General features: G+C 44.4%; 1 protein-coding gene across 1 annotated transcript in view; it reads left to right on the plus strand.

Annotated features, from left to right (window-relative positions):
• WWC1 (WW and C2 domain containing 1) overlaps positions 1-26,303 on the plus strand; it is a 66,800-nt gene that overhangs the window by 14,663 nt on the left and 25,834 nt on the right. The window contains exons 2-8 of the mRNA XM_041398016.1: positions 15,638-15,747; positions 20,655-20,858; positions 22,552-22,628; positions 23,541-23,620; positions 24,513-24,642; positions 24,977-25,123; positions 26,124-26,197. Of these exons, the coding sequence (XP_041253950.1) occupies positions 15,638-15,747; positions 20,655-20,858; positions 22,552-22,628; positions 23,541-23,620; positions 24,513-24,642; positions 24,977-25,123; positions 26,124-26,197 (822 nt within the window). The remainder of the gene's footprint in view (positions 1-15,637; positions 15,748-20,654; positions 20,859-22,551; positions 22,629-23,540; positions 23,621-24,512; positions 24,643-24,976; positions 25,124-26,123; positions 26,198-26,303) is intronic.

The raw sequence follows: 26,303 nt of genomic DNA on the forward strand, positions 1-26,303 counted from the left end.
GATTTGCAGAGTGTCTGGTGAGGTTTGCCTGGAGAGCAGCACACATGGTGTGTGCAGGCTGTATTCCTCAATCCCTCCTTTTCTGTACCCACAGAGGAGTGGGTGTTCAGATAACACTTTCACCTCCCCAGCTGCTTTAGTTTTACCTCAAGTGTCTTGCCACAAATACTGGTTTAGACTGAGGGAGACTGACTCATTCAGCTGCTTCTTATCCCTTGGCATATATAAAGCCTACAAAACCTGATAGTGATGGAGAAAGTGTTACTGAGGGATCTTGCCAAGAAATACTACTTTACACTGTCTTGAAGGAAAAAAAAAAAAATCCAGTTTTTTCCTTTTTTTATTTGGATGGAAGAAGGGAAAACACAACTGAGGTAAGCTGGACAGGAATGTCTTTCTAAGTGTCATCTATAAAAAATTTGGATTATCCATAGAGAAGACTGGCTTTGAGGTAGATTGCTTTTCAGAATCCTGCTTTCTAAATTCAGGGGAAGGACCTGGCCTCACAAGAAGGTCTCAGGAGTGAAATGTCTTGTGCCTTTAAGCACCTGCAGATCCTGCAAATTATTTGCTAGGCTGCTTTATAAAGAGGGCTAATTTTTGTGAGGAGAGCATAGGTGTAGCTCACCATCATCTTTTCCTGACTACATCCCCTTAAAACTGAGAGAAAGAAAATACCTTGTTTCAGATGAGCAGGAGCTGGGGCTTGATAATGCACAATACAAAGAAATGTGATTTTCTACTGTGCCAGGTTTGTGTGGCCTCTACTAGATTTTAAGAGCTTAATTTGACCAACTTGTATTTTCCAAGACAAAGCTGAAACTCTTAGAGATTTGTGCCTTCTGCTGCTTCCCTCAACTTGCAGGGAAGAAAAACATGTGAAAACGGAGGTGGTTTGGCTTGAGCTCCAAAACAGTATTCTGTGTGTTCTGCACCAAATGCTTAAAATCCTATTTTGGAGTTCACGTTAAATAATAGGCAATTAAAAATGGAAAATCCAGTGCCAAATACATCCTTTTGGAAGTATAGCATAAGCTGTAGGTATGTGGTTGCTTAGGATGGGGCTGTCCATAGGATGTAGCCATGCCATGTGGATGAAGCCAGTTGGAGTGGTTAGAGCGTGTTATGTTGGATATTTAGAGATTTGGGAAGATGAATTGAAATCCTCAGCAGAAGAAATTCAAGAATTACCAAAAACATAGTATAACCCATGAAAAACATAGCTATTGCTCTCAGTTTTTGCATTAAAAGCCCCTGGATGGTTTGGCCATGTGCAGCGTGGAGGGGAGCCCTGGTCTGAGCCACAGACCTGGGGTGCTCTGGGGAGAGCTGCTGCCCTGCAGAGCAAAACCGGGCACCGGTAAATGAACTGGTGATGGCTGAAGGGAACGGACAATCTCTGGTGTGCTGCAGCACGCTCTGTCTGTCAAACACCTAGCACAGGGCTCTCCATCTGGCCTGGGCTCGGCCCTGGAGGAGTGGCTGATGCCATAGGAACCGCGATCCGCCCGGCCCTTCTGCCGGGATGAGCCGGGACAGCCCCGCTGCGTCGAGCTCTTTGTGCTCGCAACCCATCACCTGCACTGCTGCCGTGTCCTCCCCAACACCCCTCTTAGCAGCTTCAGAACACAGCTTCAGCATTGTGCTGCAGTCTGCTGCCAGATGCTCAGAGTGATAAAAGAGGGACTAAGGATTTTATCCGTCTTTGGGGAAGCGATATGTGCAGCCGAGGGTCACAGCAGCCAGTCTGAGTCTCGCAGGGCTCAGCTTTGTATTCAGATGCGCTGGCCTGCGAGCTGCAGACATTCCAGATACTTGTGTTCGTTTTGGCTGTATCCAGGCACGCACTCACAAAGAGCAAGATGCGTGCAGTGAAGTATAAATCCCGTCCTCTAATGACTCAAAGCACTGTTGTGTGCTCATACATGCTTAACAGATTGTATAATTAGCTGGCTTTGTAAGCTGGCAGCATGTATGACTCTCCAGTAGCCCCCTAAAAACCCTGTGTGTTGTAGGGAGTGTATGCGAGTCCTTAAGCTGCTTGTATCCATGCAGCGATGACTGCTGGCACAAGAGAGGGGGCTGCGTGGCCTGTGCCCAGAGGAGAAAGGCTTCCCAGGCCCGGTGCCACCACCTCTGCCTGTCCCTGAGCCCTGGGCTGGCAGCAGCTCTTCCTTTCCCCTTGGCTGCTGCTGCTGCTGGCCTGGTTTGCTGGCTGCTCTGGGGACAGGGGTTGTCCCCAAGGCAGTCCCCACGCAGTGCCCTTGAACACAGGCTCAGCAGATGGTGCAGCCACGCGCGTCAGTGTGCGCGGCCTGCGCGACCGCGGGAGCCCGGAGTTAGGTGAGGCACTGGCCCAGACTGGAACCCGGTTTTATTTGCAGTGTTTAATTGAGGAGTGTTAATCGCGGAGGCTCACTGCAGAGCCCTCCCGGCCCTGCAGCACAGGCACAGAGGTGTTGCTGTGCCGGGAGCACGGCGGTGCCGGCAGAGCAAGGCTGGGCTGCCTGCTCGGAGGAATGCAACAGGTTGTGCCGGTGTCCGGGAGACGCCGAGGGTGGGAGCAGCATCGGGGCCCAGGGCTGCGTGCTTGGGATTTCATTGGAGCCGGGGAGGAGCCGGCAGCAGCGGAGCGAGCATGACCTTGAAAATCCTTATCGAGATGGAAAGGTGCAGTGAGGGAGCGAACTGCCCGCGCACAGCGCCCGCCCGGCCGGGCTGGCAGCGAGCGCTGCGGCCTCGGCGCCGGGAGATGCCTTCCCACAGCCCGGCTGTCCCCCAGGGCTGCCGTGGGCTCAGGCTGTGTCGGTCGAAGGGATCGGCTTCTGCAGTTGACTGTTTCCATGCATTTATAAGTAATAACGAGCCTGAAGGCAGTAGCAATGTGAGCTCTGGTAGCTGGAGAAGATGGGCCACCTGAGAGGACCAGGTTTAATTATGATTCCATGGCAGGTGAAGCTCATCCGTGAGTTTGGTGCTCAGAAATCGGGAGAGCAGCCAGACAGCTCATCCCAACCAGCAAGGGGGGGTTGTGGTTTTCCCCAGGGCTGCTTCTGGTCCTGACACTCCTGTGTCCCTGGCATGCTGCGGGTTGCTGAGTCCCCCTAACCCAGCTGGGGATGCCCTGGTCAGAAGGGTCTGCATGCTGCTCTGTCTGGTCCTGAACAGAAACAGTTCCTGGGAGGGCTTGGAGGGTGCAGAGCTCCTGGTTTGGGAAGAGGAGCAAGGAAAAGCTGTAGAGAGAGGTGGGAGAGATGCTTTTTATAGGAGCAACAAACCCTTAGCCTGGCTCAGTTGCGGATGTCTTTGTGCTGTGGATCTAACACAATTCTTCCTCTCTCCCCTGCACTAACACATGTACAGTCACATGCTAATTCAGGTTAAATAACTGCATCTCCTAGAAATTGATCCTTTTCTAAAATGCTTTTTGGGTGCTTCTAATCCTGAAGCATGTCCCGGGAAAGTGACACTGTACAGATAAAGCAACCCTTGCTGTGTAAAAAAGTAATCAACACTTGCTACTATGAATATGTGCTGTAAAATGAAAAATGCTGCATTCCAGAAGAAATCTAAGTATTGTTACAGCTTGACTGTGGCACTTCTGTTGCTGAGGCTGCAGTGCCTGGAAGCAGATACTTAAAATTCATTGGTTTGCGGTGGTTTTTTTTTCCCTCTTGACAAGGATAGAATAAAACCTGTCTTTCTCCATGGCTATAGGAACATACCCTTGTGTGTTTTTTTGTTGGAGGAATTCAGGCATTTACTGATGTCTTTGATAATTCCTTTCTAGACACTTAGCTTAGAGCATTTGCATAAAACCTTACCTCCCTTAACAAGTTCAGATTTTTTTCAGAAGATCTAGGAATTTGGATGTGTACTAATGACATTGGGACATTTGTTTTTAGGTCCTGTGGAATGGTGTGGCCACAGCCCAAGGGAGGGAGGTGGAACTTGCCCCTGCTGATGGGGAAAGTCCCGTTGCTGTAGTACATGAGGACTTGTTTCCCTGTTGAATAGCTGAATCAGCTTGCTGAGGAGTGACATGAGTGCCACCAGCTCTGATGCTCCTGTGGAAACAGTACTCAGTCATGTTGAGTGGCAGAGTTGTCAGGGTTAGTATAGGCTGGCGTGTATCCAGTGAGATTACAGAGGATGTGCTGCATGTCCTGAGCCTGCTTCTGAACAAAGCTCAGGATGGTGTGAAGACACTTTTTCTGTCAAAGCTGGTGGCTTTGCTGGCCAGCTTCTTCATTGCTGTGAGCTTCATGCCATGTCTTCAGCTTTTGTTCTCCACGATACTTAAGGCAAATCTGGCATCTCTGGCCTTTTTCTTTGGGGTTATCTGGCTGGTAAAGCTGGGAAGAAATGCACCCTGTTAGCTGGGATTCAGCTCTTCATTTTGTAGTGTGGAACAGCTAGGATGGTGGTAATGAAACTGGTGTCTCTGCTGTCAGACAAGCCAAGAGCTTGACTGAGGTACATACCTGCTGCATAGGTGTGGGAAAAGTGGGAGTACAGAGACAGCAAAAAGACACCATGAGTCTCTGGGTTTAGCCACCTTCATCAGGGTATATTGGAAAGAGAAAGATTGTTCCTTTGGAAGAAAGGAGGTTCCCGTGTTCTTGGTCATAAACTAAAGTAAAAGAGTAGCTAAATATTAATAATGAGACTACGTAAGGTGTGTCTCTGGCACATACTTGGAGCATGAAGTGTGAGCAGCAGTGATAAAGTGATATGTATGCTGAGTCTCTGCTTAGTGGAAAGAAATGCTGCTGTTTTGAACTGAGGAATAACTGGAAAACCAAATTCTCAGCTGGCTTGTGCCATTTCTGAGCTGGCAGAAGGACTGTTAAGTGGGCTTTAAACTACCCAAGATAGATGGGAAAGGGAAATGCAAGAGAGCAAGTGGCATTATAACGTCCATGTTAACACAGATTTGATTTGTTGGCAAAATATATTCATAGTGGATCATTAAAAATAAACGATGTTTGTGAGAGTAAATCAATCAAACTCACTTGGTGATGCAAATCTCACTTTTGCTGTCCTCAGATGCGTGAGCAGCCTTGAATAGTTGTTGATTTGTATCGACTCCCTTGCAACGTGTGAAGTACTGAGCTATGTTTAGTGCTTTGTACAGTTCTGCCTATAAGCACAGTTTGGCATGATTTTTTTTTGTGGCTTAACTACATGGTAAATCAAGGCTTTGTTACTTGGGATGAAAAAGATACTAAACCTATTAATTTTATACTCTTACCTTCTAACTCTACCATCTCCTAAAGCTTTACTCTCAAAGGTTGTTCTGGAAATTTGTTCTTACTCTGACATTCCTGTTCATTTTTATACAGTATGGCTTTCCAGGATCTGAGAACACATTGCCTCAACACTTACAGCAACAGTAGTAGATTGTAAAGCTTGTATTGTGAATTCTAAGTGCTGCATTCATGAGCTGAGGACTGTGTAACCTGGGCTTTCTCCTTTTTGGATCAGAAGCGAATTGCCATGCTTTCATTTCCAAAGGCTGTTCTCAGTGCTAACTCACAAGGCTGAGTCTGTTAAAATAGTTTTGGTTTGCCACTCTTGAAGGAATGGCATGGATTGCAGACAGCAGGGCTGTGCTTATACTCAGGTGAGTATTCTGTATCTGGAATTCACAGCTGCTTTGCAAGCAGAATTTTTGTTCTCCTGTGTTCTCCACTGCTCTTACATCATCTCACCCAGGCATCTGCTCTGATTCTTGCAGGCAGCCAGAAATACTCCTGTCCATACCTGGTACTGCTGAGTTTACAGCGGCATTGAAGGGGCTCTGTGAGTGCCCTGAGGCCTCTTGGGGGTTCCTGTGGCTTGGTGGTTTCCTCTGTGTAGCAGGGTTCTGCTCTGTCTGGCCAGATTTCCAAGGTGGCAGGCTGATGTGAGATCAGAGCCATGCAGTAATGTTTTCAGACACTGCAGAAGAGCTGAGTGCCCGCAGCTGACGTGACTTAGGGCAAGGAGCAGAAGATATTCTGGTGATGCCCTGCTGCTTGCCTAGACTGTGTTCTGCAAGGGCAGAGAGCTTGCCAGTGTTGCTGTTGGGCATTGGGACCATCAGATAGCTCTGTAACTCAGTCAGAACATTTATAATGCAAAAATAGCAAGCAGGCAGCCCTACCAAAGCTGCTGTATGGATGAGCAATTAGCCCACTGCTAGCAGGAGGTGAACTAGGGAGCATCATGAAAAAATGTGCATGTAAAACAAACTCTAGTACTTCCCTTGTCCTTTCTAAAGAGGGTTTCATACTAGCAATGCTTGTTTTCTCCACTGGGGAGATTAGATAAGTCCAGTGATGCTGCCCTGGGGTTGTCTGTCTTCCCACTTCAAATGTCATGTGAAGAAGGCACAGGATCTGACCAGGAGCAGGTTGCAGGATGCAGCTGTGGCAGGAGGCATTTGCTGTTCACAGATAGAGCATGCTGGTGAGAAGTACATCACCGTGCTTTTCTTCTGAAGGAATTCAGGTTTGTAATCACTGTACATGAAGTGTAAATTCAGTGTCTGATGAAGCCCGGTTGTCCCAAATCTCTTCCCCATCATTCTTGCCTGGATGGTCAGCCCAGTGCTCACTGCACGTGTTCCTGAATGCTGAGGTAGGGCAATTATTCCATACTTGCCTCCTTGCTGAGCTCTCAAATATTTATCTTCTTCTGACAGTAACTATTGGTTCCCTGCTCTAGGAGCTGTACTGTGGGGGGAGTTTGTCCTACACACCTCCTTATCTCGAGGCATCTTGCCAATATAAACTGCTGCCACCCACACTAGGCAGCCTTTCAGGGAAGCAGGAATGCAGGCTGTAAGAGTAGAGACAGAGCCTTCCAGTTCATAATCTCCCAAATATGTCAGGGAACTAGTCTGACTACTATGTATGCTTGGTAGGCAATTTACACCATATTTTGATGTGACCAGTCCCCTTATTCAAAAACAGTTGAGCTTCCAAGTGAAGAGAAAGCTGACTTAGTTTTAGTTAATCTGCTCAGGCTGTGCTTGTGCCAAGGCTGCTTTTCATCCTAGAACTGAAAGCAAACTTAAAAAACAATGTCAGCTATTTAAAATTAAAGAAGTTTGAATTACTTGCATGGTTAAATTCCAACTCCTGTATGCTTTTAATTCAGTAGTGTTGTACTGTTCTCATCAAGTTGTACCTTACACTTTTATATCTTTTCTGCTTAATTGGTTCAGGAAAGCATGCAGGATATAGAGGCTGGCAGGCAAGTTAATGTTGTGAGAAGCCTCATCTCCCATTTCTTGACTTTTTAACCTTGAACTATCCCAGGAATTTTTGCATTTGGGTGATTAAGAAGGTATGACTGACCTCCTGCTTGCAGAACCGGTTTGTTAATCACTGGGAATGATCTAAAATCTGCAAGTGGTTTTTGATAGCCTTCTCCTTGCAAATAACTTCGTTGTTCTCTGCTTCCAGAGGTAAATGATCTGCACTGAAGAGACATACACAGGCAAACAGACTGCCAGTATGTGCAAAGCAGAGCTTGTAAACATGCAGGCCTTTGCAGAAGTGGATAGAACAAGCAAGCAGCTGACTGTACTGGTGCTTTAGGCATACTTTTTGTGCCTGGTGGGGTCATAAACCATGTATTATATAGATTAATGCTTCTGTGAAACTATTTGACTAATAGAAGTGTATAAATGCATTTGTGTTCAGAATACCTGAAATACAGACTGGTGCCTGACTTTCAGGTGTCTTTGATGTCTCCTGATCTCTTTTGTGGGGAATCTACTCTGGCAGTATGTGACTAATTTCTGTGTAAAATTACCTGCACATGTGAAAGCAGTAGAGGGTCTAATTGGTAAAGTACACACAATTCAAGATCACTTTAACGAGGTACAGAGGTTACCATGGAAGAGACCTGGCCAGAAAACATCGCTGAGTTCCTGAGCGTCAGTAAAAATGTATGAAGTTATGATAGCTTGGAAAATAAGCTCCGAGGATAGGTGTTGGACTTGCTTGTCCTAGAGGTGGCCCAATGCATGAAGCATCAAGGGCCAGGAGGAAATACAAGGGGAAGGAGGTCTTCAGGAGGCTGAGAAGATAATCAACAACCATGGCAATGAAAACAACCACTTCTGAAAAGCAAACAGCTCTGCAGTTTGACTTGCTTGAGGAGATGTGTTATTTATTTTAAGCCATTTCTCTTGGTAATATTTATGTTGTAGTTTAAGTAAATTTGTTTGGTTTATACTAACAGCTTCAAATATGGGTTTCTTTTTTTCTCAGGGTTGACCCCATTTTACTGTAAGAGTGTAATTCTGTTCCCAGTTATCCTTTATCACAGCAAAACCAGGACCACACACTGACAGTCACTGAAATGACATATGCTTGAGGTGACCAGAAGTTTAAGGTGACTGGGCCTTCGTGTGGCTTTTGGCATAATGTCTCAATTCCAAACGCTGAAATGTTGTGTTTGATCTCTCATTACTATACTAAGAAGCTTCTGAAATCTGTTATCACTTCTTAAAAGCTTCTCCTTGTTACTTGGCAAGCACATTCATGTTCTCTGCTAATGGCGGTCCTGAATTGGGCCTTTCTGCTCCTCTGGGTGTAGATGTCTCCCCCTCCAGCTCCTCTGCAGTTGGTGAGGTTTTGATGTGACTGAAGTGTGACTTGGCCTGGAGCTGCCTCCTGTGTCACTGCTGTGTCCCTGCTGAGGATGCTGGCTGTTGGGGATGAGCTGTTCCCACTGCCTGTTCCCTAAACTGCTGTTGGAGTGGGAATCCAAGGGAGCATTTCATCATGCACAGGTGTGTGGAGATGGGGTGAGAAAAGCTTTGCCAGCAAGATCATAAAACATTCACTGCCACACCTGCAGCCTCCAAAGGCAATCCTCCCTGCAGTGAGAGAAGATGCTCCCAGGGAAAATAGTTACTATAGTGACGAATGGCCTGGTGTGTTTGAGGGCTGGATCACCAAGTTGAGTAATAAATGTGTAGGTATCTATTTTTAAAAGCTTTTGTGAGGACGAGATTGCAGACAAATTTTCTAGGACTACAGCAAAGTGATAGGTTTTTCTGTGCTGAAGTTTAAAAATAATCATTGTCTGTCTTGAGAATGAGATGACCTCATTAAAAACAAAGAAGCTTGTATGTCATCGTGTGGAGCCTCCTGGCAGTGATTCTTGCAGCAGCCTTCTGAGTTCCAGAAGCAGCTCTGCTGGAAGTTTGAGTTCCTCAAAACTCCATGTGGACAGCAAGCCCAGTGTCACAGCTGGAGCTGAGGTGCCTTTAGCTCATCCTGGTCTGTGTAGCACATCCTCGCACATAATGAGCAGTGAGTTCTATTCAAACAAGAAATGAAGATATGCTGTGTAAAAAAAAAAAATAGAAGCCACTGAAAATAAAACCTGACTCCAAGCTTGTCCTGCAAATGATGGGTTAAAAAGTTGTTTGGTTTTGTAAGAGAAATGGTATGAGTGGAAGTATCTGCCACAACTCATTATTGTGTCCTCTGGCTTGACTTCTTGCCCAAGGGCTTGTCTGCCTCGCACCTGCTGTGTACCTGTGAGTGCAGGAGGGAAGGCAGAGCTCAGCAGGGCTGCTAGGGTGTTTGCCAGAGTTTGATGGCTCAGGCTGTAGCTGTAAGAGGAGCTGACATGAGTCCTGAGTGATCCAGGTGCTGCCTTTGTTCCTGGTGCAGTGAGCTGCTGCTGTGGGTACAGCAGACTGCAGGAAATCCCCTGGGCTGTCCTCTCGCCCCGTAGAGTCATGAAGGATTTCAGATGAGGCCCTGTGATCTGTCCCGAACTGATTACAGTAAGGCTCTCCTGTTTAAATGGCTTTACTTTGTTAGGGGCTCTGAGGAGCCCTGCAGACACAGGGATTAAAGGGGTTTATGCATGGTGGGGAAGCCTGGCCCTGGCTGTTGGTTTATAAACCTTCCCTTCTCCATGACCCAAGCTCGGTGTTTGCTCAGTGCACATCCACCTGCGTGCACTCACATCCTCGTGGCTGTGAGCCTCACCAGGAACTGCTTATAGTTTGCTGCTGGAGCCCCCAGTTGATACCAAAATGCAGTAATTACAAAAATAACATTCCCTGGTTTAGGCAGTTCAGAATTGATTTCTGTTACCCCTGCAGTATTAACTCCAGATTTGTAAGTGGCACAGGTCACCCATCTCCAGCTCCTGCTATGAATCTCTGTACAGCCATGTTTAACAAACCTTCTGTCAATCAAAAACTGGTTATACAAGGATTATTTGCCTTCAGTTTCCCATGTAATGAGGTTTTTGATTGACAACAGTGGAGTTCAAGAATATAGAAAGGCTTTCTGAATCTAAGATGAGCAAGTTTTCATTTAATACTGTTTGCACATGATAACATTGGCTTCCAGTTTTATCTGTGGTAGAAACTGAAGGTGATCAAAAATCAGAAATATAGAAACCCTTCTCATAAATAACGTGTCTTAGAAAATAGAGGTAGGAAGCTAACTTTCTATTTTGTGCTGTGGGAGTGGGATTTGGACATCATTTGCTGTACAAATAGTTGAGCTACTGTGGGCAAACATTTTGCAAAGATGGAAGTGTCTCAGGATGTTCAGCATGGCTGGTGGTGAGCAGTGGCTTTACCCTTGTCCTGCCTCTGCCTGAAGACTGTCAGATGCTCCTCAGATTAGGAAGTTGGGTGATGATGTTCTTTTAGCTCTGATACCAGGATTAGTTTCTGAACAGCCACCTTGACCTGCTGTGTGTGGTGGTTGCTGTGGGTACCTGTTTCCCAGGTGTTCTAATAAGGAATTGCACTTGTTCAAGTAAATTTGAATATCTTGAATGAAATTAAATATAAAAACTGCATACTGGAAGCTAAGAAAATTTAATGGAAAAGGATAAATGTAGGTTGATATGTCTTTCAAAATCCTAATTATTCCCAATTATGACCCCAATTTAAACATACCTATGGGGGAATGGCAGTCACAGGTATGATGAATGTGAGATATGGGTGAGTTCTTATGGGGTGAATGTATGGGTTACTTTTAGGTGTGCTGGAAGGCCAGAGTTAGGCTGTGATTTACAAATATCTTCTCTAGCTCAGGCTAGTTTCTCTTGTAGAGCTCCTACACCAAGCTCAGCCTCCAGCTTAGAAGGAGATGAAGCACTTGAGGAATAGTTCAGAGCTAACTGATGTCTGATGGGTGTCAGAGCAAAGGCAGCATGGCTGGGAGATGCAAAAAAACTCTTGTCCCTAAGTGTCACCTCTTAACTAGGTCAGTTTGGGTTTCATAGAAAGTGCCATATGTACAGACCTTAATTTTGCCCCTTGGTTCCCTCTTTGTGGCTGGAGATCAGAAGTCATAGAGTCTGGATTTTCTGAACTTTTGGGTTCATTGCTTTCATGTGAATGCATCTGAAGGTTTCCCTAAGGAAGGAGGGTAAGGAATGCACAAACCACTTTGCAGGTGTCCTTCCTTAGTTACAGGCACAGTGGTGAAAGGGGTGTATTTTTGTGCATTGCTGCTTTGAGTCCAGCTACAGGGAGAACCTATTGTGTGGTAATGTGGTTTGCCTGAGCTGATGAGATTTTTTTTTCAAGGCAGCTAGGAAGCTTTGTGAATTGAAAAGGAGAGGTTTCAAAGGAATAGTCCTGCAGATGTGTCCTAGCTTTAACTTCCCACATGCAGAGGAACAGTCCTGTTTTATGCAGCAGTAATGCACTAACTAAATCATGTCCTGCTGGGAGAAAGAAGCTTCTCCTTTTGCTCTTTAATCCATCATTGTGAATATGCTTGGGGAAACACTGCATTTTTGGATCCCTTCTGGAAAATTGGTTTATTTTAGTCTTCATAACAACCCCTAAAATCATATCTTAAAACAAGGAAATAATCTCTTTTTTTCTTTTTATGCTGTATTCAGAGTCTTGCTACGCAACATATTACATATCTTTCATCTAATTGTACCATTGCTACTTAGATTTGTGACCATTTTTCCCACAACAGCTAGGGAAAGGAGCTTAGAAAAGTAAGTAATATGGTTATGAAGCTGCAGTTACTTGGGGAAATAGCTATTTTGTCTATAACAAGTGGAATTACACTCTTAGTTATAAAACTAATTACTATTCTGTTTACAAATGGGATAGTTGGAAGCTATGGGCAACCAGGAATAAGGGCATTAGTCTGTTCTTGGTGATGGGTGCTCCTTGTGAGATATGCTGAAAATATCAGTCTCAAAAGTGAAATAATTGTCTGTTTCTGAGCCCTAGTAACTGGCAAGTCTCCAGTTGGCTTGTGTCTTTGCTATAGCAGACTGATCCTGCCTTGCTTTTTTCTTCCTTTTTTCCAAAACTCTAACTGAAAGAACTGGCTGGATGTAGTTCATGCATTGCATTTCATATGGAAAATAGGAATAAGCATCTTTCAGTTGCTTGGTCCTGGCTTCCTATTGAGTCTGATAGTTTCTGAGCACTTTTATAAGGAATTCAGCTGCTTCTAACAAAATAAGACTGGACAAAAGCTGAACAGAAGCTTTATAAGTTTGGTGTTACACTTCGGAGCACCAAAGTTGGCACTACAGTGCCATTCCCTGATGAAAGTATTCCAAAGACCTAGGGCTGATAGTGCAGCTTCACACTGGTTTTTGTTTTTTACCAAGACTGGGTTTAATATTAATGTTAGATGGGATTCTTGAGCAGAATTCTGCAAGAAACTCCACTCAATGTGTAACACAAATTAATTTACTGAGGTGTGTTTTATGTCTGCAGCACACCCTTACCTAATGTACTTTAAGTATGGGTTTAATTACTGCTCTGTGTTGAGGGATTCTTGCTTGGATCCCTCACCAGAACTGTTGAGCAGTGTAGCTGGGACATGGCTCCTGGTTTAATCACTCTGCAGGGCTGGATGGAGCTGGTGTGCAATGCCAGGGACTGCAGACACTGGATGGAATTGCACCTCTTCTTACAAAGCTCTCTACAGATGTGGCAGAGCCGCAATCATGCCGCCAATTCACAGCAGTGTTTAGAGTGTTTCACCAAGTGAGGCACTGGGGAAGATCCCTGGGACTTCCTGTGCCTTGCAGCCCCACCTCGATTCCTGGGGGTGGTTGTGGGCACCACAGTATAAACAAAGACATTAAACCATTAGAGAGTGTCCAGAGGATGGTGAAGGGTCTGGAGGGGGAGCTGCTTGAGGAGTGGCTGAAGGGACTTGATTTACTCAGCATGGAGGAGGAGACTGAGGAGAGACCTCATTGTGGTCTGCAACTTCCTCATGAAGGGAGGCAGAGGGGCGGGCACCCATCTGTACCATGAGCATGACAGGACTTGAGGAAACAGCTGAGGCTGAGCCTGGAGGTTTAGGTTGGACAGAGGTGGAAGTTTTTTCAGCCAGAGGGTGGTGGGACACTGCCCAGGCCCCCCAGGAAATGGTTATGGCCCCAAGGCTGCCAGAGCTCAAGGAGCCTTTGGACAGTGCTCTCAGGGATGATACACAGGGTGGGATTGTGGGGGTGTCTGTGCAGGGCCAGGACTGGATGATCCCTGTGGGTCCCTTCCAGCTCAGCATGTGTCATGGTTCTGTGATCCCAGCATGACTGTGCCCCTCTCAGGGATGGGAGGGCTTCATTTAATTCAGCATTTAGCTCTGTGCCCTCCCTCTCCCCTACCTGTGCAGCCTCCACTACAGTTAAATAAAAGTAGATGCCATTTTCAGAGAGGGGGAAAGTGTTAACCCTGGTGTTTAAATTAACATTGCCAACACGTTTGCTACAGCGCTTTCATCTCTGTTATCTCCAGAGAGTGGCTTGTATCTGACCTTGCTCTGCATTTTTACCCTTGTGCATCTTTGATTTGATCAACTCAGAGCAGCACATATTGGGTACTCAGGCTGAGGAAACAGCTTGATCCACAGGGAAAAACATGGGATAAGGGATAGCAATCACAAGCATTGAGATTCTATTTTATTTTCAGGTAATCTCTGTTTTCTATACAAACAAGCTTTTGGTACACAGTCTAGATTAAGAACTGTAAAAATAAGCCCTGCAGTGAAACTTTATTGAGAAAGTTTCACTGTTCCATGTTGTGAAGCTCTGAGTTGTTTTGCACAGCAGAGCTTTAAATTAAATTGAAATTTTCTGAGAGAGTAGTGATTGAAACTGTACTTTATATGGCAAAGGCAATGCGTTGAAAGGGAAATGCAACAGCAGGTAAATTAGAGGTGTTAGTGGCTTACATGGCTTTTACAAAAATGGTCCCACCCCATTCTCACTGCATACCAGACTCATAGGTCATATTGAGGGGGAATTACGTTAGTTGTTAAATGTTGATTTTATGTTGAAGTCATATATGTGAGTTGAAGGCTATATCTTCTGGTTGAAAGCTTTTTTTTTGCTGAAATTCCTCTTAACAATGAGTGACTGTAAGATGTTAATACAGGAGTACCAGCTGGTTCTCAGTGCCTCCAGATGACGTCTGTCTGCTCAAAACTTAGTAAACTTTGTCTGTCAGCCCTCCTTAATTACCTTTGGCTAGGGAAGACTGGCTGGAAAGCTGTCCAGTCCCTTGCAGTGGGTTGCAGAGCTGCTCTGTGTCTGCTTGGGCTCCCTGTGATGTGTGTGGCAGAGCTGGGTGCAGCTCTGTAGGTGCTTGCTCGCCCCTTTGCTCTCGGTGTGTGCCTGCCTGGAGGGACTGTGCTGGTGTACAGTGTGTCCTGTGCTCTCTGCCACAAGGGCTTCTCTGAGAAGGCAGACTCAGCCCCCTTCCATACATACATCCATACATCCACCACGCAGAGCACTGGGCTTGTGTGGTGGATCTCTGGGCCTTCTGGCACATTGTGCTTTTGGCAGCTGGGGATGTGAGGCACCTGCAGGATTAATTCCTCCTGGCTTGTGCCTTCCTGCAGTGCTATTTGGTTTGCAGTTTTGTTGGTGCAAGCTGAACCTCATTAACTCTGAGTGAAAGGGAGGAAAGGGACGTGGTTTTGGTGATTAAAATCTGTGTGGCCACTCAAGGAGTGGATACTCTCAGCTTTGTGTTTAGCCATACAGGCCTTCAGAGTGTTGGTGGCTGTGCTCTGTAATAGAAAAACTCATCAGAGCCGTGCTGTGGAAATACTTCCTTGTTCAGACAGAGTGGGTTACACGTTTGCTGATACTGAGAAACTAATCTTATTTGTCCTTAATGAAACAGCATATTGCAATGCAAATGAGAGAAGTTGCATGACAAGTGGTCCCACAGTCCTCAACACTGGCTATTGATCATTCAGTCTTACTTATTCATGCTATGCAAATTGCATTTCTCATCTTGCTCCTTCTTGTCTACATATTTGTGGTACAGGACTTGCCTGCAGTCTTGTTCTTTCACTGGAGAAGCAGGAATTGTTTCTGGCAAAGTTCTTAATGTTCCTTTGTCAAGCAAGTACTGGCTGAGCTGGGCAAGGCTCCGGAGCTCTGTCAGAATGAATTCATCTTGCTCTAACTTCAGATGGAGAAAGGGAAGAGTTGGTGGCGTATTATTTGATAAGAACAAAGGCTTTAAAATAGTTTTCAGTTCTCTTTGGTTTTGATACTGAAGCCCTTGTGGCATTTGTTCTCTGGTCAGTTGTTTGGAATAGGCATGTGGGAGTGTTCTTTTATTCATGCTAAATACTATTTTGCATTTCAGGTACACTAAACCACTGACCTTTGCTGACTGCATCAGTGATGAGCTGCCCTTAGGATGGGAAGAAGCTTATGACCCTCAGGTCGGAGTCTATTACATAGACCACAACACCAGTAAGTGACATGCTGCTGTGCTTTTGCAGAGTGATTTGTGCCTCTATTAAAGTTTACTGAACACGAAACCACAGAGTTACTAACAGCATGTTTTAGAGTCCATGAGATCTGCAGCTTGTGAAATCAAATCCTGTCCTTTTCCATCATACAAAGTACTTTCCTTTCTGAGCAGGAATTTGACACCTTTTGGGTTGCAATCTTCAAATTGGCTGCCACGTTCAAGCCAATACTATGGACACACCTCTGTCAGATTTGGTTCTGCTGAGGAGTCCAGCTGGGTAGCAGTGATCTGGAGTTTGTTCTTAGCCTGGAATTTGTCCCTGTGGCAAGACCATCAGAAACAGTGCAAAGGTCTTGTGTTGATTCCCCTGGCAGGGGTGAGCTGAATGAGCATGAGCTCCCTTGGCAGCAGGAGCTCACGCTGCCTTTGCTGGAGACAAAACCCTCAAGTAAGCTTGGGATGTCCTGTTCAGGGTTCAGCCTTGGGGTGTCTTTATCCTGTGCCCTCAAATTAGGCCACTGCTTACACCCTTTGCTAGATTGCTTCATAGACAAAAATAATTAATTTTGTAAGCTCATTTGAATTATAAGAAAATACAGCATTTGTTATACCATTACAGACGTTACTAGAATAACTGTAACAGGTTGTGCTAGAACAAATCCCCTGGAAAAGTAATAAGCAAAACAAATCAGTGACTTTGATTCTCTTTACAGAACAGCTCCAGCTGCAGCCTAGAAATTCACAGCAGAACCATGTCCAGGCCCTTTTAGGGGAGCTTGCAACTCGTGCTGAGAGAAACTTTTAAAAGACAAAAGTGCCTTGAAGTGCTTTTAAGTTGTGGGGTTTTTTAAATCTACTTCTAGGACTTCAACTGAGAACTTGTTTTGTGGGTTTTTTTTTTTTTTTTTTTTTTTTTGTTTTTTTTTTTTTTTTTTTTTTTTTTTTTTTTAATTACATGATTTTTAAAAAAATAAAAATGTGGAAGTCTGGTGCATTTTTTTCCCTGGTGGATTTTTAACCCCCTTTGGGTATCTTCATCTTCACACCCTTCCCTTTTTCAAGACTGCCACAACTTCACCTGGCCTGAGACTGCACCCTCCAAGCTTTAGCAACTTCTCTTGGGTTTTAAAAATGCCAAATGAAAAAAGCCTATTCCCAAAAGCTCTAATTGACCCTGACAATACAAAGATCATAAGTTCCCAGATGTAAAGGTGACACAAATACTTTTCTTTAGAACTTGTCTAAATCCTGTGATTTTAGGATGACATATCTTTAAATAGCTTCATCCAATTTTTCTGTGAGGTAGGGGATGTTGATTTTTCTTTTTATTGGAAAGTTGGAAAAGGTAGGCAAGTCTACAGGATCACACAAAGGAGATCTGCAGGGGAGAGGAGTGGACAAACTTTGCTTTAGAAGGTGCTAAGTTGCAAGGCAAAAATTTGGATCTCCTATAGGTCTATAAGACCAGGTCTGGTGTCCATTTCACAGTCTAGGAATGGGAAAATAGCCTTGACCTGAAGCTGTGGGACATGGAAGCCTGTTGGACCCTTGGAGTGTTTAGCAGAAACTCCAGCATTGTTAAGTTTGAGGCTGGACTCAGTGATCCTAAAGTCCTTTTCCAGCCTGAATGGCTGAATGCAGTTGGGACAAACCAAACATGGTTTTATTTGTACATTTGAGTTGGTGCAGGGTGAACATGCAAAGGTCTGGTTGCAGGTCTGGGAGAGTTGCCCCTGGTCTGTGCCACTCACAGGCACCATAGGATTCAAGGGCATGCAGAGAAGCCTTCCAACTGTGCTGACACCTGCTTACTAACAGTGCCTTTTCAAAACTTCCACTTCTGTGGGATGTCAGAGGCCTCAATATTTAAATGGAAATTTCAACTAAAAAGTTAAAAAGAAGAGGAGCAAACTCATGACATATTTCTAATGCCAGCTCTAATCCAGATCACAACACAGCAGAGCACATCCATTTACCTTAACCTAATCAAGCAGCTCAGCTTTGTGGTTTATGTTGAAGTATCCTCTGGAGAGTGTCCAAAACCTTCTTCCTCTCCAAGGTCTCTGGCAGATTCTCTGGCAGGAAGGAACTGCTGAGGGTGGGAAGGGAATGGAGCCATGTTGGGTCTTGCTCATACTGCACAAGTATTTGAGACTAATTATCAGAAGCGAGCCCAAGAATAGACTTAAATGAAATCTAAAGGCAGGAGCCTTTAAAAGAAGGAAGATGGAGAACAATTGTAACCACCTCTCTGAGGGAAAATAAATACAGTTAAATTAAATTGAGTACCCAGAATATTCCTAATAAAGTATTAATGCATAGCCTTGAGTGCGCCTCTCTGGGAGAACTTTGGAGTGTGATACAAAGAAATGATGCTGATGCAAGCATTGTAAACCTACATTCCTCCAACGTGAAGCAAGCAGATTTATTTGTGACAAGCTCAACATTAAATTAGGAATTCACAAGACAACAAATGATGTAATAACCTGCATTTCTATAGTTCTTTCATCTCACTTCTGAATGTATTATGCATTTCTCAGTAGCTGGGCTCAGTGAGAGCCCTTGGCCAACACTTTTGTTGATTAGTTTTACACGTTTGAAAACCAAAGCTCAGAGCTGCAATCAAGGGGTTACAGTTAATGCTTTCATTACTGAAAAAGGTTGAGGTGAATATTTAGAACAAATCTGGACACAAAGCATTTCAATACCTCACTGTGTTGTCCATCCTCTCTGTGAGCTGTCTGCTGAGCATTCCCTGGGTCAGATTGTGGATGGGCTTGGACCACTGGCAGTGCTTCACCACCTCTCAGAGGTGTTCAGGATTGGAGGCTTTTGAGTCTTCCTCCTCATTGCTTATAATAGAGGAATTTTCCTGCAGCAGCTTCTACCACCTTTCTTGGGATTCTAGGAAGAATGGGCTGCTAGTCTAAGGAAAAACTGGAAATAACCAGGCTTGAATACTTATGTTGAGGTAGACTTACGATCCAGTGTCCTGCATCAGGCTTCAAGAGCCACGGGCACTTTGCAAACATACTTTTTATGCTGGAAATTCGAGAGCCCTACGTCTCAGTTGTGGGTGACTGAGCAGTTGTGTCCAGGGAAGCTGCATGTCTGGGAATGTGGGGGCAGCTCCCTGGATAACACCAGACTTTCCCCTTCTGGTTCAGATGTGGAGAAAAGGCAGTTACTTCATCTGGCTGTGGCTAATGGTTATCTGGAAAATGGGATTTGGGGGCAAGAATCAAGGCAGGAGCATGTGGGGCTGTCAGAGTCTTACAGGTCTGTGCCCTCCTGATCTTTCTTTTGCTCCCTCTAAGACCACAGTGCTATCCATGAGGGCCCCTACAGCTGGTACAAGCAGCTGCTTTTCCCTCATATTATTTTGGGGCAGTTTTTCAGGTCCAGGCCTAGCTTTCATATTATATCAGCTGAACTATTGCTTCTGCTTGCAGGACCTGTAAAAGACTCTGTTGAAATGCTTCTACAAACTATACTGGGGTTTTTTGATGCATTTTGTGGCTTCTCCAAGTTTTGCAATGTAATTTGAAGTGCCATGTGCTCTTTTAGGTCTTGAGATATTGTTAGAAACAGCTTACTGCTGGAGTAGCCAATTAATTTTCTCCTCAGCATGATCATGGACAGCTTGTGAAAAGAATTGAGTGTCCATCCCTTGGGTAAACCCTTTATTTCTGGTTCTGCTGCTAAGAATATTGTCTGACTTCTCTTCCCCACATCCTGTGTACTGCAGTGTTAGTCTTACACCCGACTCACTTAAGAGCTGCTCATACCTTCCACTCTGGCAGCTTTTACTAAATATTTAAAGAGGCTCTTAAGATATGCAGATTAGATTCCCACTGATAGTTTCAAGCAAGTCCTTTCTATTAATTATTCATTATGTGGTAACTAGGCATCCTTATTCAAGCATGTTAGTTTAGACAGTTCAGAGCATTTGGTCAACTAAATATTGGAGCCTGCTCCAAACAAGAACACGTAATTGCCTTGAAATAGAAATGAAAAATGTTTTAGGCACTTCTTCACAAAACAGGGACAAACACTGACAATAAATTTACCTCGTTAGTGTTAGGAGTAGCTGCATGTCTGTGACCTTACCTCTTTTTCATGATTAGAAACCTGGAAAGGAATGTGTTGGTTGTGTTGGGGTAACAGAGATGGAAATGCTGTAACTGCTGCATTCCCTATGTTACCCTAAACTCCACCTCCCATATCCTTCAGTCGTTTACTGCTGTGCCTGCTTTCCCTAAAGGAAATGTTTACTCCTCTCTGAGATTCTGTTCCTATAATGTCATTTAAGATGCTTTCACAAATTTGTGATTTAATCAGACTTTATTTTTACTTGCCTCTGGAATCTGAGTGAGCAGGTTTTCTTTCCCCCTTACAATAAAAGCCATTTGGCAGCTAAAGAGGACGGGCAGAGTTGTAATTGCTTTCATGTTGTCAGGTGCAGTATAATGCAGTTATGTGGCAATGATATTTTCTGGAAGTTTTATCAGTGAAATAGTAGAGGTATTTTATTAGTAATGTTATAAAGCAGTTGCAATAAAGATAAGTTTAACAGTCAATGTCAGTATCTTAGAACTGTGTATGCATATTCTTGGGTGGATGTTTTTAAGTGCCAGAACCAGGGCAGCTTCAGCAGCAGAGAAGTTGGAGAGTTAGATGACAGTTTTGTTGTGGATTATTCTATTCAGCATGGCAAGACTCATTGGAATTCATTGTGGATCAACAGTCACCTCCTTAGAAAAAACAAAAATATCTTCATTCAACTTTTTTTATCACGGGATGGGGCAAGAGACTATTTTAGGATGTCATAAACAGTGGAGCCTTTCCAAGTAGCAGAACAAACCTGCATTCTGTTGATCTTGCTTCCTTGTGTTTTCTCTCCAAGAAACGACTCAGATAGAGGACCCTCGGGTGCAATGGCGGCGGGAGCAGGAGCACATGCTGAAGGATTACCTGGTCCTGGCCCAGGAGGCCATTGCTGCCCAGAAGGAGATCTACCAAGTGAAACAGCAGAGGCTTGAGCTGGCCCAGCAGGAGTATCGGCAGCTGCACGATGTTTGGGAGCACAAACTGGGCTCTCAGACCAGCTGTGAGTACTTAGTGAGCTCTTAACCAGCTCTTTGCTCAGCTGTGCACCCTGTAGGACAGTGAAAGTCGTGAAGCTGCTCCTTGGATAGAGCACTGGGATGGTGTGCCATGTCACTCTGGGTTTGATCAGTTTGTTTCAGAAATGGTGTCTGCCCAGCATCTGTTTGGTAAAGGCTGATTGTTGTGAAATGCTCCTGTGTGTGGCTCAGTCACTGCAGTTAACGTGCAGATTTTCTGCATGGGCTTCAATAAATGCTAAAAAATGTAGTGTTTGGCTCAGTGTGAAAAAGTTAACTTACATGGTATTTTCCTTGATTCCCCTGTTTAAAGAATAGAAACAAAGCAAGAAGGTCCATCCTGGATAGTATTCCCAGCCCCTTTTGTAGTTTATATCCCAATGTAAACCATAGTTGAGTGATGGTCTAGTGGAGCTGAGGGTCTGTATTTTATGCCATGTTCCAAGTCACCACTGGTGGATTGCTTCTCTGTGTATGAAGAACAGCAGTTTGTGCTCCATATTCTGTGTCACAACACATCAATACCAATGTTGCTTCAAGATTTGGTGCAGAAATCTTCATAGAATTCTGTATTTCCTCCTTACTGGTACTGGTTAGGAGCAGGAAAATGTCCAGAACAGGATTTATTTCATGCATGTATTCCAGAATTTTTTTTATAATCCTCAGTATTGCAGATTTTTTGTATTCTTGCTGGCCAAGAACCTCCCCCTGTTTCACTCTTATGATTTATGTGTGATGATGGAGAATTCCACTGGCTAATCCTGTGCCTGGTGTTCAAATTTTTTAAGTAGTTTTCTGTCAGCTGAAGGATTCTTGTTTGACAAGGGTGCTGTCCCTCATCTCTAAAGAACTGGCTTTGCTCTTTTCTTAGGACTGCTCTACCCAGAGCAATGCACTAAGAACATGAGTTACAATGAGTTACGTGGGCGAGATGGGATCTGTCTTGAAAAATACAACCAAACAGAAATAACTAGAAATGCTTACCCATGTTTTATAGGGCATAAACTGATGGCTGCAAGGATCAGAATATCTCCCTTGCCTACAGCTACCTCTAACAACATTGCACATTGGGGAGCTTCTGTACCTTCTGAGGCAGAAGGGTTTAACTGCTGCTGAGAAGAGAGTTCTGCTCTTAATGGGACATTGATTTAATCTGGTGTGACACATTGTATGGTTGGTCATGTCCTCAAGGCTGTGAAAAGGCTTGCATCACATTTTTCAGTTTCTTCTCATTCTTTGCTTTTCTTTGTTTCTAAACATTCAGTGGCATGTTTGCTCAATAAGGAAGTCTGAAAAAAATAATTAAGTAAACCTTCATGCAATGCCTGTCCCTTCAGTTCTGTTAAATGCCTTTGGAAGTGCAGGAAGCCACACCACTGAATGGTGTGAACATGTTTGGGAGTTTGAGTTAGGTGTGTTAACCTGGAACAAATCCAGACTTTGGAGATGCAGGACATGCTTTGGCCCCTGCAGTGGATACTTTTTGTGGAGTACTTCACTGCACTGTTCCTTGCCCTGTCTTTGGGCAGTGAGATGTGGAAATTGGGTAACAGACCTACACCAGCAACGTGTGGAGGTGTGGGTGTGCAGGAGTGATGGGAGATCTCGGTCTGTGGTGGGCTGGTGAAAGTGTAGGGTGAAGGCAGAGCTGCTAAACTGGCTCTGTGTTTGTTCCAGTGCTTTCTGGCTCCTCGTCAAGTTCCAAGTATGACCCCGAGATCCTCAAAGCAGAGATTGCTACTACAAAATCCAGGGTGAGTAGTACAAATGGACCTTTGCTTGCAATGAGTAATGTTCAGGTATTTCCAGATCTCATGGCAACTACTGAAAGGAAATGCCAAAGCAGTTGGGAGAGCTAATGTTGCCATTTAGGTGTCGTTTGTCACAATTTTCTAACGTTGCAGCCTTAGGAATTTAAAACAGTTGTTTTTTTTTCCCCTTAGACTAGCCTGGCTTGGCAGCTGGCAGTGCAGGATGGCTGTGGGATGTGGAGCTGCGTGCTGGCTCCTGCCGTGCTGGAGAGCTGGGGTCCTCCCCAGGGACTGGCAGCTGTTTGTGCAGGGCTTAGTGCAGGCTGTCAGCAGGGGAGGGAGGGTGTGCTCTCATGCAGAGCTCAGTTTGGGAGGAAGAAAGGACTAAAGTAAAGTAGGTCAGTGTGGCCTCTGTGGAGGAATATAAAACAGCAAGCTGTAGGGTCAGTGCATTTACAATATGGATTATCATCCTGCTGTGTTACTCGTGCAGTGGGGTCTTTTTGCTGGGGAGCTTGGAGAGTGGCTTCAGATGCTGCAGGGTAACTCCTGTCCTGATGCTTAGCAGTTTTTTTAATGACTGGGAAGGTTTTAAACATTTTTGAGCAAAGTTGACATGTGTTTCATTGCTTTCTTTTTTGAATTTTTCTCAATTTTTCCACTTACATGGCTGGAACTTCCCTTGAGCCCCTTGTTAAGAGTGTGATAGCAGCTACTGGATAAAGCCCTGGCCAGTGATAAAGTCCTGATGAGGAAGCAGTCAGGGCTGTTTCCTGCTCTTGAGATGAGCTGATTGCCTGGAAACTTTATTTAGAGTATAGTGTCTACACTGAATAAGTTTTGAATTGAGTGGGTAGCACTGTACCTAAATACTCATACAAAATAGCATTCTAAAAATGTGACACCTTGTTGCAGGTTAATAAACTCAAGAGAGAAGTAGCTCACATGAAGCAAGAGCTCCAGTACAAAGAGCATGGATTTCAAACCCTGAAGAAGTAAGTGTGTTCTCAAGATCTTTTTTTTCAGAACATCTCTGGCTTGCAACGCATCCCCCGCTTCATTTATAAATAGCTGCCTAAATAACATAAGCTGCAAGATGCTGCTGATGATATCTTTAGGCTGAAAGCAGTACACAGCCAAGGGGGAGTTCTCTCAAATCAGTGCCTGTATGGGATTGACCACATTAGAACTGACTTCATGGCAAAAAGGTTTTGAACCAGGATCTCGTCAGTAAACTGATATTCTATTTTACTCAGTATTGCTCAGTATGGATGACACTGCAGCCCGTTGTCTTAATCATAAGAGCCATTGATTTAGGGCACTGAGGGGGAGTGGAAGGGGAGGAAAAGTTTCAGGTACTTGCCTTTGTGTGACTAGACATCTGGCATCTTTCAGATAAATATTTATTATAAGGGTTAACCCTGATAGAATTCCTTTGAGGAAAGGGAAGGATGAAGTGGCTTGTAATTAGATTGTGCATGCAAATACATCTGTGCATGTGAGTCTGTGCCTGGTTTTTGAAATCATGACTGAAAATAAGGTAATTCTCAAAGAGGGCTAAGCTGATCCTCTCCAGGTTAGGAACAAGGCAACTAGCAGCAGTCTGCCCTAGCACACTGTTTTGGGGGTTTGTATGCACCTTTGTCCTCCCTAAGGAATCAAAGAGATGATGATATTGCTGAAATCAGAGCTCTGAAGCTTATTGTACTGCTGAGTGGAGTAACTTAGGCAATGGGGAGTTGGGTCTTTTGTTCCTTCTGTTGTCCTTGTTGTACTTTGGAGTGTGTTTTTGTTAAAAGTCCATGTCAAGACACATGCATCTAGAATGATTCAATTAACTGGATGTTATTAAGTGTTAGCTTACTGGTTTTTTGAATTTCTATACAGAATTGACATGAAAATGTCTGACACTCAAGGTGGCTACAAACTTGATGAGGCACAAGCCATTTTAAGTGAAATGAAAGCTCTCAAGAAGGCCATCACATCAGGGGAGAAGGAAAAACAAGACCTCATTCAGGTATTGAAACAAGATGACTTTACAGTATTTTGTGTCACCATTGCTAGAAGATTGAATTTCCGAGAAGTAATTTAAGTATTTTGTATTTCAGATACGTAATTGAGTTTTTTATTAAACTAGTTTTGTGTTGGACCACAGCCTCTGCAGTTGTTCAGATGCTGGAAATGAGAAGTATAAAATACAGTTCAGCCATGCCTGACTGAATTTGCAGAGTCTTGAGTGGGTGCAGCAGACATGGCCAGATCTGAGTCATGGGGTTAGGCTGACGTTTTGTAGCTGCTGAGGTACTTTGTGCAGAAGTGAGCTCACCTCATTATTTTTTGTGTGGTTTTAGAGCTTAGCCAGGTTAAAAGACAGCTTTGTGAATGACAGAGGATCCCAGTCAGACCTGTGGGCCAGCAGCATGTCTGTGGAAAGCTCCAGCCCTCTGCTACCCCGACAGTACTTGGATGTCAGCTCCCAGACAGATGTTTCAGGAAATGTGAGTAATGTGTGAGAAGCCTTGTGCACATGGAGACATTCCTCTGAACTGTGTCTAGAGCTACCTCACCATGAGTTTCCAAGCATGGACAAGCTTCTGTGAAATCATAACTTCTGGTTTGAACTGCAGTGTGACTTTTTTTTTTGTGTGCAGTGTTAATGTATCACTGAGGGCAACCTGATGTTTCCCCACACTGTCTCTATAAGAGCAACCCAGGTAGGAATAAAAGGGAAGGAAGTTTGATTTTGCCTGTAGGTGTAGCTTCTTTGATACAAACACTCCTTTAGCTCTTTATAGCAATAAGTTACAAGACAAGAAACATTGAGCAGCACTGGGCTAAGCTCCAATGAGAACTCTTCCCCTAAGAGTGTTTGGCTTTACTGGGTTGCAAGTGACAACACCAGCTTATGTGCAGCTGGTTTGATGCCACCAAAGTTGTAGTGCTCATAAACCTTTAGTCCCCCACGTGCAAGGAGACCAGAAGTGTCAGGTTGGTCCCAGCCTTGGTAAGGACTAGGTCAGTGCTGGGGGTACATCTTATTTCTCACAGGACAGCACAGAGCCTCTTCTGTGAGCCTTTACTTAAAGGTTTGCAGCTACTTGCAGTCAGGGCCACATGTGTTAGTACAGATCTGCAGATTTGGGCATGGTGGGATGTACTTTGTCTTTAAGACTTTACAGCCAAAGCAAGATGTCATCCAAACCAAACTGCAGCACTTAAGGATGCAAAGAGCATTTGAGAAGAAGGATTGCAAAAGTATTTGTGTGTTCATAGAAATGGAAGCCAAAGACAGATGTGGTGGATTTTCTCTTCTTTCTAGCCAGAAAGGGCCTTTGAATCTTGTTGGGTTTTATTGAAGAAATAATGAAAAATGTATTTAAGTGCAGCATGTTCCTGTGTTGTGGTTGGTTAAAAAAGATCAAGTCACTTGTAACAGTGTCAGGGAAATATCAAAGGAGGAGTGGTTGCTAAGTTGCTGATGTGGTGTTTTTGTCTCAGTTTATGGGCAGCAGCAGTAACCAGCTGGCCGAGAAGGTGCGACTGCGGCTGCAGTATGAAGAGGCAAAGAGAAGGTAATTCTTTGGCCCATTGCCCTCTTTGGTTGTCACACAGCTCATTTGAGGATAAGTTTCACTAGAAGAAGTGCCACCGGACTGAAACCCAACGTTGCTGCTGAGT

This window comes from Onychostruthus taczanowskii, unplaced genomic scaffold (genome assembly GCF_017590055.1).
Source record: "Onychostruthus taczanowskii isolate IOZ18803 unplaced genomic scaffold, ASM1759005v1 scaffold14, whole genome shotgun sequence".
NCBI classification, from domain to species: domain Eukaryota; kingdom Metazoa; phylum Chordata; class Aves; order Passeriformes; family Passeridae; genus Onychostruthus; species Onychostruthus taczanowskii.